General features: G+C 46.5%; 1 protein-coding gene across 2 annotated transcripts; it reads right to left on the bottom strand.

Moving 5' to 3' along the window:
* Window positions 1-2,560: 2,560 nt before the first annotated feature.
* Window positions 2,561-11,972, bottom strand: LOC147584438 (uncharacterized). 2 transcript variants are annotated; one of them, XR_015249862.1, is made up of 4 exons: window positions 11,737-11,957; window positions 10,623-10,874; window positions 5,457-7,074; window positions 2,561-5,212 (listed from the first exon to the last, which is right to left on the bottom strand). XR_015249862.1 is itself a non-coding variant. In XM_086702948.1 (2 exons), the coding sequence occupies exons 1-2, from the start codon at window positions 11,943-11,945 to the stop codon at window positions 10,778-10,780; spliced, it is 306 nt and encodes a 101-aa protein (XP_086559074.1). In that variant the 5' UTR covers window positions 11,946-11,972; the 3' UTR covers window positions 6,744-10,777. The 2 variants fall into 2 exon arrangements, 1 of the variants encoding a protein (XP_086559074.1); XM_086702948.1 differs by lacking the exon at window positions 2,561-5,212 and having other exon boundaries at window positions 6,744-10,874; window positions 11,737-11,972.
* Window positions 11,973-17,318: the final 5,346 nt, after the last annotated feature.

Here is a 17,318-nt window from a genome sequence, read left to right on the forward strand (position 1 = left end):
CACTTTGTGTGCTTGAGATTCTTTAGGACTGTTCCTTGTCAGGGTCTGCACCATAGAGACAGTATAAGCTCTCCAAGGCATGTGTTTAGTAATGGCTAATAACTTTTCAGCCTTAAATTTTAGTTGTCTTTGTTACATTTGCCTATGGAAGGGTATATGCAAAGGAGGCCTGAGGACATGGTCCCAAAATTACCATGAGAAGAAGAAAGTTCAAGTTGCTGGGGTGAAACTAATTTGTAGCTTCCCTTATTCTACATGCCCACCGAAGGGAAATCTTGCTCTTTTTAAAAAGCTGTTTCAAGTATGTTATGCCATGCAACTCAACATTTCATGGAGGTACATGTTGTGCCCATTTTACAAGTGATGAAACAGGCCAAAAGACATCAGACAACAGCCCTATAGTGGTGAAGCCAAATCTTACCCCAGGCCTAATCCCACATTTGATTCTCTTTCTACATCTCATCACCTTTGGATCGTCCAGATGGAAGAGCAGAAACTAAGCCTCCTTGATCTTGCATACCTGGTACTGTGTAGGAGAGTAATAAATAACTTCATCCAAGAGCAAGCCTTCCAGGTTGTGTCAAGAGAAGATAATTTTGTTTTTCTCAAAGATTTAGATTCTTAAGCCCTCCTAGTTGGTGGTTTAGAAAGCCTACTTAAAAAGTCAAGGTGTGATCCGTGATTTGCTTTCTCCAGATTTAAGAAAACGTATTTAACAAAATTGACCAGTAATGGTACTTTTTAGCATACTTTTGCCCATTTTCCAGCAGATTTAGAGGATAGCTTTGATGAAACCCAGTCACCCTCTGGGAAGGGCAGACATGCCTGTGCATGGTGGAGATCTATAATTTTTCCTCCTAATGCATCCCTAGGTGCTGCTAAAGTCAAAAGTTGGAAGGCAGCACACTGGTGCTGGGTGTGTGGGCTGTTGTGTTTGCCTGTCTGGGCCTGCAGCGCTTGCCATCTTTTGTTCTCTGGCTCTGGTTCTCATGCGACGCTCCCAGACAAGCACACTGGATTTAGGGCTGAGTGCCAAAGTGGAATTTAAGCCTCATGCCAGCTTCTCCCTTGTTGCCAATTTGAGGGCCTGCTGGGACTCCCACCTGCCAAGTCCCACCCTAGTGGGACTGTGCCTCCAGGGACATAGGAAATGACCAGCCAAGGAGTATAGAAGCACTGGATGCCAGAGTTGCTGAGGACATGGCTGGACAACAGGAACTAGAGGTACATGTGAAAACATTTCATTTCCAGGATTCTTGGGTAACTAAATCCTGTCTGTGAATGTGGTTTCAGGTATAGTTTGAAATTCGTTTTGGGAGGCTTATCCTGGGTTTCAGTTAAGAGCCCAGGTCAGAGTCAAATTTTTAGGACATACATTTCATTCTGGCGTTGCATTAGTTGGCCTTGTGATTTTCAGGTAAGTCCCTTCTTATCCCTCAGTTTCCCCATCAGGGTAAGGAAATCTGTGAATGAAGAGACTTTGCAGCCTTAAAGCCATAAGGACAGCATCATGGCGAGCAAGCAAATCTCACTTCTGACTGTGGTAGAAATCCTGCCAGTGATACTTTGGCAAATTATTTAATGTCTCTGAACAGCGATTTCCCTACTGTAATAATGCCTACTCCACAAGGATTGTTAAGGATTGAAGGCATGTGACATGCTTTTGCAAAGATTCAGACGGGAGCTGCTCTGATCCTCAGTGCCACCACTACCAACCTTGGTCCTCTGGAAGTAACTAGGGTGAGTTTACACTGGCAACCGCCAGATGGTGCTAGAGTTAAGGATACTGGCGGTGGGATAAATTTGTTGCATCTGGTGGGGAGATTTTTGATGAGCATTAAATCTTGACAAGCTCAGACAGCTTGATTGCCCTTAAAATATCGAGAAATAGGGCAAACTACTAAAGGATGTAGGGATGAGTGAACACCAAGGAGAACTCAAGAGTCTCCATCTGGGCTTTGAGCTACCAATCTGTAAAATAACTGCAATCCCCAACATTGGTTAAATAGTTAACGCTAATGCTATGTCACATCATCATGTTATTTAATCCTTAGAAAAGCAATGAGGTGGATATTTTATATCTGCACGTTCAAGTTCATAAGCTACTAAGTGGAAAAATTTGGGACTCAAGTCTAATTGATTACAAAGCCAATGTAACTGCAGGTCATTCATGACTCAAGAAGGGAATACAAAGGGACAGGACCATTGCTAGTACTGCTAAGAAGATTTGTGGATTCACCTCACCAACCTTTGTGCTTTCAGAGACCATCAACAGCTCAAATTCATTTCAAAGGCACCCATCTAGCAATCCTGTCCTTTCCCCAACAGCATTTTGACTGGTCAGCCCAGCACAACTACAGTTGAGGATGGATAAAAAGAGCTCCCTTGGACTCTGTACAAGATCCCTATAATTGATCCAGCACCTTCATAGAAGAATGTACACACATAATGGAATTTCTCAGAGACTAGGGTATCTGTCCCTGCTCTTTTTTTGGAGGACTTTCAATTGATGAATAAATTGCTTTGGGGATATTTTAGAACTTCTTTCCCCAAATGTCCCTGGTCTTAATAGGTCATCTGTAGAACAACAGAATTGGAATATGGACTATAGATAAAAGTATGGTATCAATCTTAAATCTCCTGGATTTGATAACTCTACTGTGGTTATGTAAGAGAATACCCTTTTTCTTAGGAGATAGATATATTGAAGCATCAAGGGATTTTAAATAAGACGAATTCATTAAGGAAGGTTTTGAAATTTCAGAAATGTAAAAGAAAAACGGATCATTTATCTTTAACAGTTTAGAGTCATCATGAACATCCATTATAGAATAGTGCGATAATGAGTGCTTAGGTTCAAACTGGTTCACAAGGCATTTAAAACAACTTTGGTTTGAATCTTCATTCAAGTTTGGTTTTCACTGAGAATGTGGGTTTGACTCAGAGGTCGTAATTTAGAAGTTCTGCTACAGGGTTTACAGCTCAGGAGAAATCCTTACGCAGTCAGCCAGTGGGGCTGGGGGACTGCCTGGGAGTTGGGCCCAGACTGGAAAGCAGAGCAGAGGCAGGGCCAAGAGAGGAGCTACTGTCACACACCACAGAGATAAAATCACTTTGGAGTGGGGGCACCTGGTAGAGCATGTGACCCTTGATCCCAAGGTTGTGAGTTTGAGGCCCTCATTGGGTGTAATCTCTACAGAATAAAAATAAATAAAATATTTAAAAAAAAAACAAAAACACTTTGGGGTTGGTCTGGTGCTGCTGGATGGATGAGATGAGGCCATGTAAAGAACAGGGCTTCTTGGGGATCGCTTGACCCCTAGCTTAGTGAGCAACTCAGCCATGACGGGAAGGAGGCAGAGCTGTACCTGGGAGCCTAGAGCCCTTTCTCAGGACAAGAGTATCATTAGACACTCTAGTCCTTTGTCTACAGTCACACACAGCTCTTCTATTGCTCCATACTTTCACTTCTTAAGGAACCATAATTTTAGTACTTAAAGGGGACCTTGCTACTCCAATCCAATTAACGTTGCTAATCCAATCTCATTAAAGACAGAAGAAAGCTGGGGGCGCCTGGGTGGCTCAGTCGGTTGAGCGTCCGACTTCGGCTCGGGTCATGATCTCGCAGTTCATGAGTTTGAGCCCTGCATCAGGCTCTGTGCTAATAGCTCAGAGCCTGGAGCCTGCTTCAGACTCTGTGTCTCCCTCTGCCCCTTCCCTGCTCATGCTCTGTCTTCTTCTGTCTCTCAAAAATTAATAAACGTTAAAAAAAATTGTTTTTTAAAGACAGAAGGAAGCTGAAGCCGAGAGAGCAACCCAATGACCTGTTATGCTTGTGCAGCAGATTAGCAAAGCCAACATGAACACGTGACGTTACAGCTACAAATTCTTTGCTCTTAACACATGGATGGTCTTGTTATTCTTCATCACAACCCCATTCTTCCCCTTGTTAAGGATGAGAAAAGGGAGGATCAGAGAGTGGCTTGATGCCAAAGACATTGGGGAGGGGGAAGGTGGCCAACATCCAGAGGGGTTATGAAAGCTGTTTTGAAGTCACTTCCCTGTGAGTCAGGGTTGGCTTGAGTGTGTAGATTAACTTGCTTCTCCAGCCCCCAGGGTTCCAAATTAGCTCCATCTAGGCTTCCCTGTCAGATTTCCTGCTCTTCCGCTCTGCCGAGAGACCCTGACTGGGCTCAGCCCCTTCTGCTCAGTTCTCCTTCCCCACATAAAGGAAACCTAGAGGGTAAATCCATTTCCCAGGGAACGCTGAAGACTAAGAAAGAAGAGTGAAAACTTCAGAGAGAGGTTCTCTGAGGAATGGCAAAGATCTTCTAAGGTAAAGGCAAAGATGCAGGGATATTCTGCTACTTGGGAGGAAGGTAGGTGGGAGACAGCTTAGTTTAAGGTAAGGAGGAAAAATCATGGGAGTGACGTGGGGACACCTGCCCCATGTTACATGGCTGTCCAGAGCCAAGTACATTCTCAGCCTAGGCTCCCCAAGGGGTGGAAATGGAACAACCAGCTCATGATACAATCCCCACTGAAAAGCCTGCAGAAGAGGACTCTATCAGTAATATGGCAGCATGTCACCTAGGGAAGAGGAAGTAAAGTTCCTCTAGATGAAGTTGCATTCCCGTGCTCAGCACTAGAGGCCCTCCCTTGCACCTGTGTCAAAATCTGATTACAAAGAGATGTAGCACCGAAGGGGCTCTGACTCTCCCTGGGGAACTGAGCAAAGGGCCTTAGAAACCCAGTCTCCTTAGCTTTCTATTTCCACAGACAGAGCCCACTGCCTCCTCTATTTCTTAAATGACACTTAGATTAACCCTGATATAAATCTTCCATTCAAGCTTTTACAGACATTTCTTGTGTGCTGCGCCTGTGCTAGATGCTGGAACACGGTGAACAACACAGGCACTATCCCTCCCCTTCAGCGGCAGAGGCAATTAGCAAGGAATGACAGAGGGAGGAGTGTTAGAATATAAGGGTGGCTCCCACATCACCTGGGAGTGCCTGACCCACCTGGGAAGCAGCAGGGCAGCTTGGACACATGAGAAGTGAGTTTGGAGAGGCAGATGAGTTGGTCCTGTCTTGATCCAAAGGCCAGGATGCCACTTAGATTTCAGGACACTGATTTTTTTCATCTTGCTATCACTTTTTTTTTGTGGTCTATTTATTGAGGTATAATTTATATACTATTAAAATTTGTCCACTGTATGGGGCGCCTGGGTGGCTCAGTCGGTTAAGCGTCCGACTTCAGCCAGGTCACGATCTCGCGGTCCGTGAGTTCGAGCCCCGCGTCAGGCTCTGGGCGGATGGCTCAGAGCCTGGAGCCTGTTTCCGATTCTGTGTCTCCCTCTCTCTCTGCCCCTCCCCCGTTCATGCTCTGTCTCTCTCTGTCCCAAAAATAAATAAACGTTGAAAAAAAAAAATTAAAAAAAAAAAAATTTGTCCACTGTAAATATAGTTTAATGGCTCTCTGGAATAAATCTGTACAGTTATGCAAACAACATAATCCAGTGTCTATCACCCCCAAAAGGTTTTCTGTGCCCTTCTGCAGTCAATCCTGGTCCCACTCCCAGCCTTAGCCAACGACTGATCAGCTTTGTCTCTCCAGTTTGCCCTTTCCTAGAAACTCTGTATTACTGGACTAATGTAATACGTAGTCTTTTCCTTTGGTTGTACTTTTTTTCCAGTTTATTTTATTTGAGAGCGCACACACGAGTGTGGAAGGGGCAGAGAGAGAGAATCCCAAGCAGGTTCCTCACTCTCAGTGCAGAGCCCAAACTCAAGGCTCAATCTCATGAACCATGAGATCATGACATGAGTCAAAACCAAAGAGCTGGATGCTCAGCCAACTTAACCACCCAAGCACCCCTATGTAGCCTTTTATATGTTCACGGTTCTTTGACTTAGCTCCTTCCATTCAGATGAATTTTTTAGATACATCCATGTTGTTGTATGTTTGTTCCTTTTTATTGTTGAGGAGTATGATACAATAAGAAATATGTATTAAAGGGCACCCAGATGGCTCAGTTGGTTAAGCATCTGACTTTGGCTCGGGTCATGATCTCACAGTTCGTGTGTTTGAGCCCCACATCCGGCTCTGTGCTGACAGCTCAGAGCCTGGAGCCTGCTTCAGATTCTTTGTCTCCCACTCTCCCTGCCCCTCTCGCCCCCTCACACTCTCTCAAAAAATGGATGTTAAAAAAGTTATTTTAAAAATCTATTTTTTTAAAGAATTTTTAATTATATATATTTGGTTTCTGTCCCCAGTTCCAGGTATACATACAGTTCCTAAAACCCTTGGAATTTGCATAGTGATAAGAGTGTTTTGTATGCTAATGAGATGAATTGGTGTCTGGGTGCCCCTAGATGGCTTCAGGATGGAGCCTGGTTGGCAGAAAAGTGTGATCACAGGGTTGGAACTTTCAGTCTCAATTCAAGGGAGGGGAAAGAGGCTGGAGGGTAAGTTAATCACCAATGGTCCATGATTTAGTCAACAATGTCTACATAATGATGCTTCCCTTAAAACCCCTAAATTATGGGGTTCAGCGAGCTTCCAGGTTGGTGAACATACTGAAGCATTGGGAGGGCTCCTTGTAATTCTATATGAATCTGAGGATCAGCTTTTCCATTTCAGCAAAAAGACCACTGGAATTTTGATACAGATTGCACTGAATCTGTAGATTGGTTTGAGTAATATTATCATTTTGAAGATATTAAGTCTTCCAATCAACAAATATAGTATGTCTTTCCATTTATTTAGGTCTTTAGTTTCCTTCAACTGCGTTCTGTAGTTTTCTGTGTACAAATGTTTTACTTCCTTGGTTAAGTTTATGCCTAGGCATTCTTTTGAATGCTACTGTAGAATTGTTTTCTTAATTTCCTTTTTGGATTGTTCATTGCTGATGTCATTCTGGTTTTCATTTGCATTTTCCTGAAGGCTAATGATGTTGAGCATCTTTTCAAGTGCTTATTGGCCATTCATATATCTCTTTTGGCAGAATGTAATCTTTCTTTTTTTTTCCTCCAGACCTATTTATCCTATTCCAGTGTTTTCTTTTGTTTTAACTGAAATACAGTTGACAAACAATATCACATTAGCTTCAGATTTACAATACACTGATTCCAAAACTCTATAGTTGCTATGCTCACCACAAGGACAGCTACCATCTTAATCTTTCATTCTTTTAAATTTTTTAAAGTTTATTTATTTATTTTGAGAGAGAGCGAGAGAGAGCAAGCAGAGAAGGGGCAGAGAAAGAGACAGAGAACCCCAAGCAGGCTCTTCGCTGACAGTGCCACTTGGGGCTCCAATTTACAATCATGACCTGAGCCGAAATCAAGAGTCTTCTCTGACTACCCGACTGAGCCACCCAGCAGCCCCCCTTAATCTTTCATTCTTAATCTCCAATTCTTAATCTCCAACTCTGAGTGGAGACAGGGAATCCCTTTGTCTCAAATACCCTTACTCCCTTCTTCCCTTTCCCTTTACTTTCAGAAAGTACTTAACAAGTAGAGGGGTAGCACAGGTCAGAAAGTTAAGACCACAGGGACTGGAACCAGATGACTATTGTCCCACTCTGCCACTTACTAACTGCATGACCTTGGGCATAATTTAACTTAACCTTGCTTAACTTCTCTTTCATTTCGTTCAAGTTTAACAGTTTATTCCATTTGTTACATAAAATAAGTGGCTACCCCAGTCAAGCATTGTGCTAGACCCTACATTACAGTCAGAAGCAAAAAACACACAACTGCCATCCCAGTGGGTTTCCAGGCCAGTGGACCACCCCAATGAATGTGAAATCCCTATTACAATTAACACCTGTTGCACAGGACTTTGACCTGGCCAGAGTCCAGAGAAAGCTTTTCTAAAAACACTGATGCTTTAACTGAGCACAAAGGAGTTAACTAGGCAAAGAAGAGGAAGAGGATCCCAAACAAAGTGAGAACACTTGGGAGGTGGGATAGAGTATAGTTAAGGAGGTAGGTGAAAGAAGCTCAGTGTGGAAGTGTGGAAGAAGCTCAAAGAATGAAGGAGACATGCGATAGAATGTGAAACTGGAAGAGAGGCCAGCAAGCACAGAACAGGCTAAGCTTCAAGGCCTTGCTGAGAATTTGAAATTTTATTCCAAAGATTATGAAAAGCCATTCAGGGGTTTTAAGCAAGGAGATGAAAACTCAGATTTGTTTTTCAAACTTGAAATCTGTTTTATATGTGAGAAGAGAGCATGGGGCTGAGTCCTGAAGCACTTAATATCCAACTAGAACATTGTTCAAAACATATAAGCCAAGAGAGAGAGGGTATAAGAGATGAACAGGGGCACCTGGGTGGGTCAGTCAGTTAAACATCTGACTTCCTCTCAGGTCATGATCCCGGGGTTCATGAGTTCGAGCCCCACCTCGGGCTCTATGCTGATAGCTCACAGCCTGAAGCCTGCTTCGGATTCTGTGTCTCCCTCTCTCTCTCTCTGCCCCTCCCCCCACTTGTGCTCTGTCTCTCTCTCTCAAAAATAAGTAAAAATATTTATAAAAAAGAAGAGATGGTCACATACAAGTTAAATGCTATTGAAAATTACTGAAGGAAGAAGAGGACTAAAAAATCTACTCAAGAAACAAGAGGTCCCTGGTAACATCTGAGGAGCCCCCCAACACCAATGCTCAGCCCTCAGAGCCTGTCTGTCATTTCCAGCCCCCATGGCACCTGCCTCAGAACTTTCTCTCTGGCAGATAAGGGTAGGTCTTTCTCATTAAGCTTCTGAGGATTCCCTGGCAGCTCTCCTGGCTGGTTGCACTAGCTGTGTCATGGGGCCAGGCCAGGTCAACCATGTCTGCCCACCTCATCTAACCACCTCACCCATCTATCTGCTTGGGAGCCAGAGGTACCTACTGGGTGCCAGCATAAAGGCAACCTCTTGCCATGGCTAAGCAATACTCTGAAGTCAGATACTAGTTCATATCACAACTCTACCACTTAGCAAGATCTTGGTGAAAGATACTTAAACAGAGCTGTTTTCCAACCTGTAAAACCCTGTGATTAAATGTAACAGTGAAGGGGCTCCTGGATGGCTCAGTTGAGCCTCAGACTCTTGATTATGGCTCAGGTGATATCTCACAGTCCCTGGGATCAAGCCCCATATTTGTCAGCATAGAGTCCATGTGGGAGTCTCTCTCTCTCTCTCTCTCTCTCTCTCTCTCTGCTCCTCACCCATTCATGCTCTTTCTCAAAAATAAATAAATAAATGTGACAAGTATGTATCAAGTACTCCACAAACAGTACTGGCTATCATAGTCTCATATTCATTCATTCATATTCATTCATCAATTATTTATGATGCTAGGCAATGGGGCTATCGTAGTCAACAAGACAGACCCATCCATGTCAATAAGGACTGCCCAATCTAGTGAAGAACCCAGTCAAGTAAAAATTTGGTGCTCCGATGAGAAAGGCACAGGGCACTGGGAGAAAGATTGGGTAGTGGTGGGAATAAAAATCACACCCAACCCATTCTTGGTAGGGAGGGTTTGGTTTTTCCTTTTGGCAAGATCACTTGTTATAGCATGAAGACAGCATTGGTGTTATCGACAAGAGGTTTGGTTCCTGTCCTTAAAGATAATAACTTGGTTGAGAAAGCAAGCACAGGAAAACAATTGAGAAGAAAAATGTATATAAGTATTAGGTGACCATCATACTGGGTGTCACACTGACTTTTTTTTGCAAAAATCTCAGCTTATCAGTTTCCGGGTTCCAAATATCCCCACCCTTAGAGAGGCCCAAGTAGTAGCCTCACTCTCTCAAAGCAAGGAGCAACCCCAGTATCCCTAGTGCTTCATAGGGCTTTCTGAGGCTCAAAGCCCTTTCACCCAGAATAGAACACAAGACCCGCCCAGCAGAGGCCTGGGGTTCCTGTAAATTCTGTAGCTGGAGTGGAGGCTGCTGGAGCTCCCTGGTTTCTCTCTCAGGCCTTCCCCCTCTGCTAGGCTCAGCTATAAATAGCTAGTTGGTTTCCAGCAGGGGATCTCCCAGCCCTGCAGGAGCAAGCACCGCCTTCTCACCCAGTGCTGCCCTCAGCCTGGAGCAGAAGGGGGTGGTGGCTGGAAGGGGGAAGGAGAGGAGAGGAGGGGAGGGCAGGAACAAGCACCACACAGAAGCTGGCCCCTGGACTACATTACCCACAATCCCAGACAATAGTTGGGAAGAGGAGGCTGCTAGGAGCCTGAAGCCTTAGAAGGGAAAACAAGGCCAGCAGAATCCTAGGCCCTGGGTGTGCAGTCCAGGCCGTGAAACCCAGTTTTTTTCCCCAAAAGCTAACCCCTAAACCCTCAGTCCTGGACTTCAGAGATCATCTCCTCTCCATGCATCCAATTCACAGGCACTCAGCCCACCTGGAGTCAGGGAAACCAACAAAGCTCCTTATCTTTTGACCTTATTCACTGTGTGTGTATGTGTGTGTGTGTGTGTGTGTGCGTGCGTGCACGCACACACACACACATATACACACATGTGCACAACCAAAAAACTGGAAACCTGTGAGTGATCAAGTCTAGAGGCTGCTTGGTGCTAGAAGCCCCTTCTAGGGCATATTCCCTGCTGAGCTTTTCTTTCCCTGCCTCACCTGAAGCAGAACAGTCAGGGTCTCACGGGTTGGTCCACCAGAATGCCTGTACGTTGATGATGTGTTGCACTTCTGGAAGAGCTGGAGGGTGGCATTTGAGCTGCTGCTGCTGGTTTGGTCTGTGCTGAGGTCTGGTCCCTCATTCTGACCTGTGCTCATCTCCAGGCAGACAGATCAGAGTAACCATGTGATTGAACCACGTTTAAATCTCTGGAGGTGCTGTTGGAAGGGCCTGTAAGGACTTGCTGGTTCCTGCAGTGGATAAACCAGAATTGTCAGGCTGAGCAAAGGCCATTCTGGGTGGTAGGGGCACCCAGTGTGCCCTGCTCCAGACCTCATCCCCACTGCAGCTGTATACCTGCCCCAGCTCTGGCTGACCCCACACCATCCCTCTAATTTTCTCTACAGAGTCAGACTATTGATGTAGATAGAGTTCTGGGGCTCACAAACTTCCAGACTACAGGATGCACCGCACAGCGTGTTAGGGGCCCAGCCTGAAGTCAGGGACGCCTGTCCAAGGTGAAACGGCCTAAAAAACGGTGTAGTTGGCCTAAAAACGGGGTCCTTTCCCCTTTCTCCTCACACAGATATAACTCAGTGAGCTATGCACCAGGAATGCAAAGAGGAGTAAGATCAAACAGCAGTCTCAATAAATAAAAAGGTATATAATACTGTGTTAAGTGCATAACGTGCCTAGGAGTCGGGGGCGGGAAGGATTTCCAAAAGGCCGCATGTCTCAACCAGGTAAAGGATGAGTAGCAGTTGTACCTGGGAAAGGCACTCCAGGGAGGGCCGACAGCTTGAGTAAAGGCAGGAAGCCTCAAGAAACAGCAAGGAGGGCGGCAAGAACAAATAAACACCAACTTGCGACACATAAGGGGAGCAGTGAGGGAGGAGCGGTAGGCCCTCACACCGTTGTTTAGGATTTGGGGCTTCAGGCCCGGGGTTGGCAACCGCGGAGGGATCTCCAGCAAGGCGTGCTGTGTTCAGAAATGGGGAAGAAGAAGGAGGCAAAAAAATGAAACCGGTGGAGCCGATGGGAACCTCAGACCTGGGGATGGAGCAAGACACCATGCCTACATACAGACTCCTCAGTCCGCCTGTCCGCGTTTACCTCAGCCAGGCCCGGCCGCGAAGAGGCCAGGCCGCGCGTTCCCAGCGCCGCCAGCCGCCCCCTCCTTGGCAGCGGATCCCCTGGCCGCTAGCCCCCGCCCACAGCCGCCCGCGGGCCGTCTGCCAGACGCGCCGGGAAGGAAGCGCCTTGTATGGGCCTAGGACAGGGAGGAAGCGCCTTGTAGGGCCCGGGGAGGAAGCGCCATACATGGCGAGGGGCGGGCGGGCATGGGCCGGGGGCGGGCAGTCCGCCCGGAATGGAGCGAACTTCCGGCGCCTGTGCCGCACCACCCCCGCCGCGCGCCCGTGCCTCTGGCCCCTCCCCGGCCGCGGCCCGCGCCCCCTACCCCACCCCTCCTACTCCATCCCACTCCTCGGGCCCGGGCCACAGGAATGGGGGGGCCGCAGGGGACTCTCGGGGGCCGGCGCGGCGGGGGATCCAGCCCGGCTTAGACGCCTGGCCGAGCCGAGCTGGATTCCCAGCTCCACCATGCCCTCGCTCTGTGACCTTGGGCCAAGCACCTTGTCTCTGAGTCTCAGATTCCTCTTCCGAGGGTTGTGGGGACAAAATGAGAGGACACCAGTTAAGCAGTTCCTCGAGCGAGCCAGGCCCGCAGTGACAGTCTGTCACCCTAACAACTGAAGGGCTGGGGGCGGGGGGGGGGGGGGCGGTTTTCCCAGTCACCTACGGTCTGTGTCCCTTAAACCCCTCCCCGCCAGCTACTGGGGAGCCTGAATGAAAGGCTGTATGGGAGCTGACGGCTTCAGAAGAGACCGTTCCAGAAGAAAATAAGGCAACTTTAAGGTCTAGAGTTTTCCCTTCGAGTCTGTGAGGTTCACATAGAGAGGGCTCCAATCCCAGCTTCTCTTACCAACTGGTTGATGCTGGGAAGGTGCTTCCCTTTCCTGAATCTTAATTTCCTCATAGGTAAAATGGAGAAAATAATTTCTGATTTGCAAGGCTGTAATGATAAATGAAATGGAGCCTGTGTGTGCATTACGTACCTGACATTGAGTAAATGCTGAACGGATGTCAGTTCCTCAGTTCTCGGTGCGCTTTCCCAAATGGGAGGTGGGAGAAGATATGAAGGGATTGAGTAGTTGGCCATTCTTCTGTCCCTTCTTTGGCATCTCTGGGGCCTTATTGCCAAGATATGATACCTTTGCCAGAAGTGTGTGTGGCCCTAATGCCCCACTTTCTCAGTTCAGCCACCACCCAAATAACCTGTCTTCCCTGCTGCTGCTCTTCTCTACCTACTCCCAGAGCATAGGTGACCTGGACAGTCTGGCAAGGGCAAAAGAACTTATAGGAAGTTGAAGTTCCCATCACAGCCAGAACCTGGTATCTAGGACACCGTACCCTCCCACAGCCTGTCACTACCACACCCACACATTTCAGCAAGAGATGGGTATCAATCTCAGAAATACATTTCCCAATCCTCCCTTGTCCCTGCCCTGCCCTCATCAGTTTTCCCTGTCCTGGAGTCCCACTTATATCTAACCTGAATCTTCCTGCCTCTCAGTCGAAGTCCCATCCTGCTGAGCTGCAACCCTAAGAGGTTCCAGGCAAGTTTGTGGACATACACAATAGATGTGTGTCACCCACGGCCTTGTTTCCTTTCATCCTTGTTGGGCAAGGAGGCTGTTGTTGGCATGGTAACCTTCCCTAGAAAAGTTGCAGCCCTCAAGGATGTTTTTCAATTCCAGCAGGGACATAGCTCCTTCCCTGCACTGTAGATCATTGGGTGACATGTAGCTGTGTCATTCTGGCCTCCTCCAGAATGGGGACATGGTGCTGGTGGCACAAAAGGAGGTTTGGTTCAGGAGAGCAGCAAAGGGCCTAAGGCACACGCTGATTGGATCTCTGAAGAACAGGTTCCTTCTGTCCTACATGTTGATCCTCTGCCGCCCAGAGAAACCAGTTCTGAGGCCCAGAATATTTAGGGGGACTCTCGACATCTCATAGTGAATGGTAAACACACATCTTCACTAAAATCAGGCACCCAACAAATGGTATGAGGCCCAGTGCTTAATTCTGTAGAATAAGCTGATAAACCAGAAAGCCTCCAGAATCCAGTGATTTCCTTTCTCCTCAATCCCTCTGTGGAATAAATGAATATTTATTAACCATTTCCTGTGTTGCAGTTTCACATACATTATTTCAACTAATTCTTCCCACAGTCCCTATGAGAGAGGTATTAGGACATTTTACAAATGGAAAAAAACTAAAAACAAAGATCTTATGCAACTTGACCAAAAATCACATGGCCATGGAGTGGTGGCATCAGGACTTGAACCCTGGTCTTCAGATTCCCAATCTTGCACTTTTTACTAGGTTTTGTGTTCCTTTGTATTTACTATCCTGCTACTGAGAAATCCTTCCCCCAGGAACCCAAGGCACTGCCCTTCTATGAGGTCCACAGGAACAAAATGGGCATTAGCATCAATCTCCATGGCCACGAGGTCCTGTGTGGCTCTGTGTGGCATTGCAGCAGCAGCAGCAGCAGCAGCAGCCTCAAACTTGAGGCTTCCCCCTGCCAGCTGCCTTGTCTCGTCATGGAGTTTCCCCGGCAGAGGGCAAGCTGAGGGAAAGTGGTTCCCAGCTGCCAGCTTCGTCTAGGCAAAATTGCATTACAGCCAGCCCCGGCTTCCCTCAGTCCCTCCAGAGTGAGCACATTCAGCTCCCCCGCAAAAAGGAGGGGGAGAGAGACACACAGAAAAAAAGGAAACTTCCATTTTTTTCCCCGGCTGGGAAGCACTTGGCTTCGAGCTGTCACTCATTTTGTAGGTGGGGAAGATTAATACTGATCCTCTCGAGATTATGGAAGACTCTAAAATGAACCCTTGGGCAAGAGCTTTGCCCAGGAGAGACATTAGTAGGAAAGCCTGGATTTGACTGTGGTGGGAGAGAAGAGGAGGCAGGTCTCAGGAGGGAGAGAGACTCCTGGATCTCCTCATGGTCTCCTCATGTGCTACTTCATAGGTATCATTTTTCTTTCTGCAAGTCTTCTGTCCAAAAAAATGAGAAGAGTACTGGCAACTGGAACAGGGTGAGGAAGAAAGCAGTAGGAGGGTACTACCAGGTAATGACCTCAAGCAAAACATAGGAAGTATTTTTATTAATGTTTATTTTATTTATTGTTGAAATAGCAAGAGTGAGGGAAGAGCAGAGAGAGGGGGGTGGGACAGAGAATCCCAAACAGGTTCCACACTGTCAGCATAGAGTTGACGTGGGGCTCGAACCCATGTGCCATGAGATCATGACATGAACTGAAATCCAGAGTCGGACGCTTAACTGACTGAGCCACCCAGGTGCCCCAACATAGGAAGTATTAATAGTGTTAATATTTATTTATAGTGTGCTGACCATGCCTTATTTATTATCTGAATCCCTTCCCTCAGGTAGATCCCACCGTTATCCCTGTTTTGGAGATAAGGAAACTGAGGTTTATGAGCTCCTCAATAAAAATAGCTCCCAATTAATGAGAGTGGATCAAGCACTCTGTAGACATTATCTTATATAATCCTCACCACAAACCAATGAGATGGAACCATTGTGGCCATTTTCTACAGGTGAAAACTGAGGATCAGAGAAGTAGGGATCTTGTCTGTGATCACTAAGTGATATAAGTGGCAGAGTAAAGGATTACAATTTGATGTGTGACTCTAGAGCATGTGGGCTTGACTACTTGGCCTTGCTGACACCAAGGCTTCTCCACATCTTCCAGGGCTCCTTCTCACATAGGCTGAAACCACAAAAATCTGCCCACATCTACATTTCTGTAGTGCTGGCCACACAGGCAAAAACCTGGCCAAGAATGTTCACTTGCTTTAATTCAGACTTGCCACCAGAGTATTTCTAGGGTCTAGACAGATGGGCCAGGGTAACATGGGCCCTGTGTCATAGGGCTCTCATTACATTCAATCCAGATTCCCAAGGCAAGAAGGAACCTTGAGAGGGCTTCTCTACCTTCCCCACGCCTTGACATTTCCGGAAGAGATGCAAAAAACATAAATTGAACAGCTGTCAGGAGGGCTCCTTAATGCCCAAGGGAGGTACTTTTTGGAGAAGAGTCTGGAGAACCCAGCAATCAATCAGGGAGACCACAGAGTGGCAGCCTCTCCAGCTAGGCGGGCTCCCTGGGGCCTCTCCCAAAGGCTCCTCTGCCTGTTACAGGAGCCAACTCCACCACTCCCACCCATGCTGCAGGGCTGTGGGGGTGGGAAACACTTGAAATCCTGAGTCAGAGAAAAGGTTCCACTTCACTTTCCCTGGAATGTCAAGGATGCAGCAGTCAGTCTATCTAGAGAGGAAGGGGAACTGGAAAGTGAGAAAGTATAGTACTCATTTCTTTCCCTATCATCTCTTTTATGTTTAAAATATTTTTTATGTATTTTTTATTCCATTTATGTCTTTTTTATGCATGTTCACTGCAGAAAATACACGTGAAGATAATAAGACTTATTAGTATGAATGTTCCTCCATTTTTTTCTCTCCTCTTGCCCATCCACGAAATGTTTTACAGTTTAGAATCCTATCCCACTTTCTAGTTTAAAGAGTTGGATCTTAGGCACCTGGGTGGCTCAGTTGGTTAAACGTCAGACTTCAGCTCAGGTCATGATCTCACAGTTTGTGTGTTCAAGCCCTGCATCAGGCTCTGTACTGACAACTCAGAACCTGGAGCCTGCTTCTGTTTCTGTGTCTCCCTCTCTCTTTGCCCCTCCCCCACTCATGCTCTGTCTCTCTCACTCAAAAATAATGAACATTAAAAAAAAAAATTTGTAAATAAATAAAGTTTGGTCTTTGCCAGACCACTTCCTGGATCTTTTAAAATGTAGAATCGTAAATGCTAGGGAAGGGAAGGGGGTCATTACTGGTTAGAGACAGAGAATGAGATGTAGGGCCTGAGAGGCTGGGAGAAGGAAAAATTGGGGCAGAGAGGCTAAATTGATCTGTATAATAAAGAACAAGGTGGGGCACCTGGGTGGCTCAGTCGGTTGAGTATCTGACTCTTGAGGTTAGCTCAGGTCATAACCTCAAGGCGGTGGGATTGAGCCCTGTCTGGCTCGATGCTGAGCATGAAAGTTGCTTGGCATTCTCTCTCTCCCTCTTTCTCTGCTCCTCCCCAGCTCATGCACAAGCATGCCTATGCTCTCTCACTCTCTCTCAAAATAAATAAACTTAAAAAAAAAAAAAGAACAAGGGAGGGAAGGAGACAAAGAGATGGGTTGCAAAAGGAAAACTAGGAAGAATTTTATCAATGGTCACTATGGAGAATTAAATGGATCCCCTGTAATTCCTCAAGTAGAGATTGAAATACCATTTTTATTCTCTGGCTCCAGGACTATAATTCTTTTTTTTTTAATGTTTTATTTATTTTTGAGAGAGAGACAGAGACAGAGTACGAGTAGGGGAGGGGTAGAGAGAGGGAGACACAGAATCCCAAGCAGGCTCCAGGCTCCAAGCTGTCACCCTAGAGCTTGATGCAGTGCTCAAACCCGTGAACCGCGAGATCATGACCTGAGCCGAAGTCAGACCCTCAACCAACCAGCCATTCAGGCGCCACCAGGATTATAATTCTT

The sequence above is a fragment of the Puma concolor genome, chromosome A1, assembly GCF_028749965.1.
Source record: "Puma concolor isolate L17-30 chromosome A1, mPumCon1.1.hap2, whole genome shotgun sequence".
NCBI lineage: Eukaryota > Metazoa > Chordata > Mammalia > Carnivora > Felidae > Puma > Puma concolor.

Coding starts and splice junctions, on each gene's coding strand:
- LOC147584438 (XM_086702948.1), bottom strand. CDS start 11,945: ATGTATGGCGCTTCCTCCCCGGGCCCTACAAGGCGCTTCCTCCCTGTC. Junction 10,875..11,736: donor CGCGGCCGGGCCTGGCTGAG/GTAAACGCGGAC, acceptor TATCCACTGCAG/GAACCAGCAAGTCCTTACAG.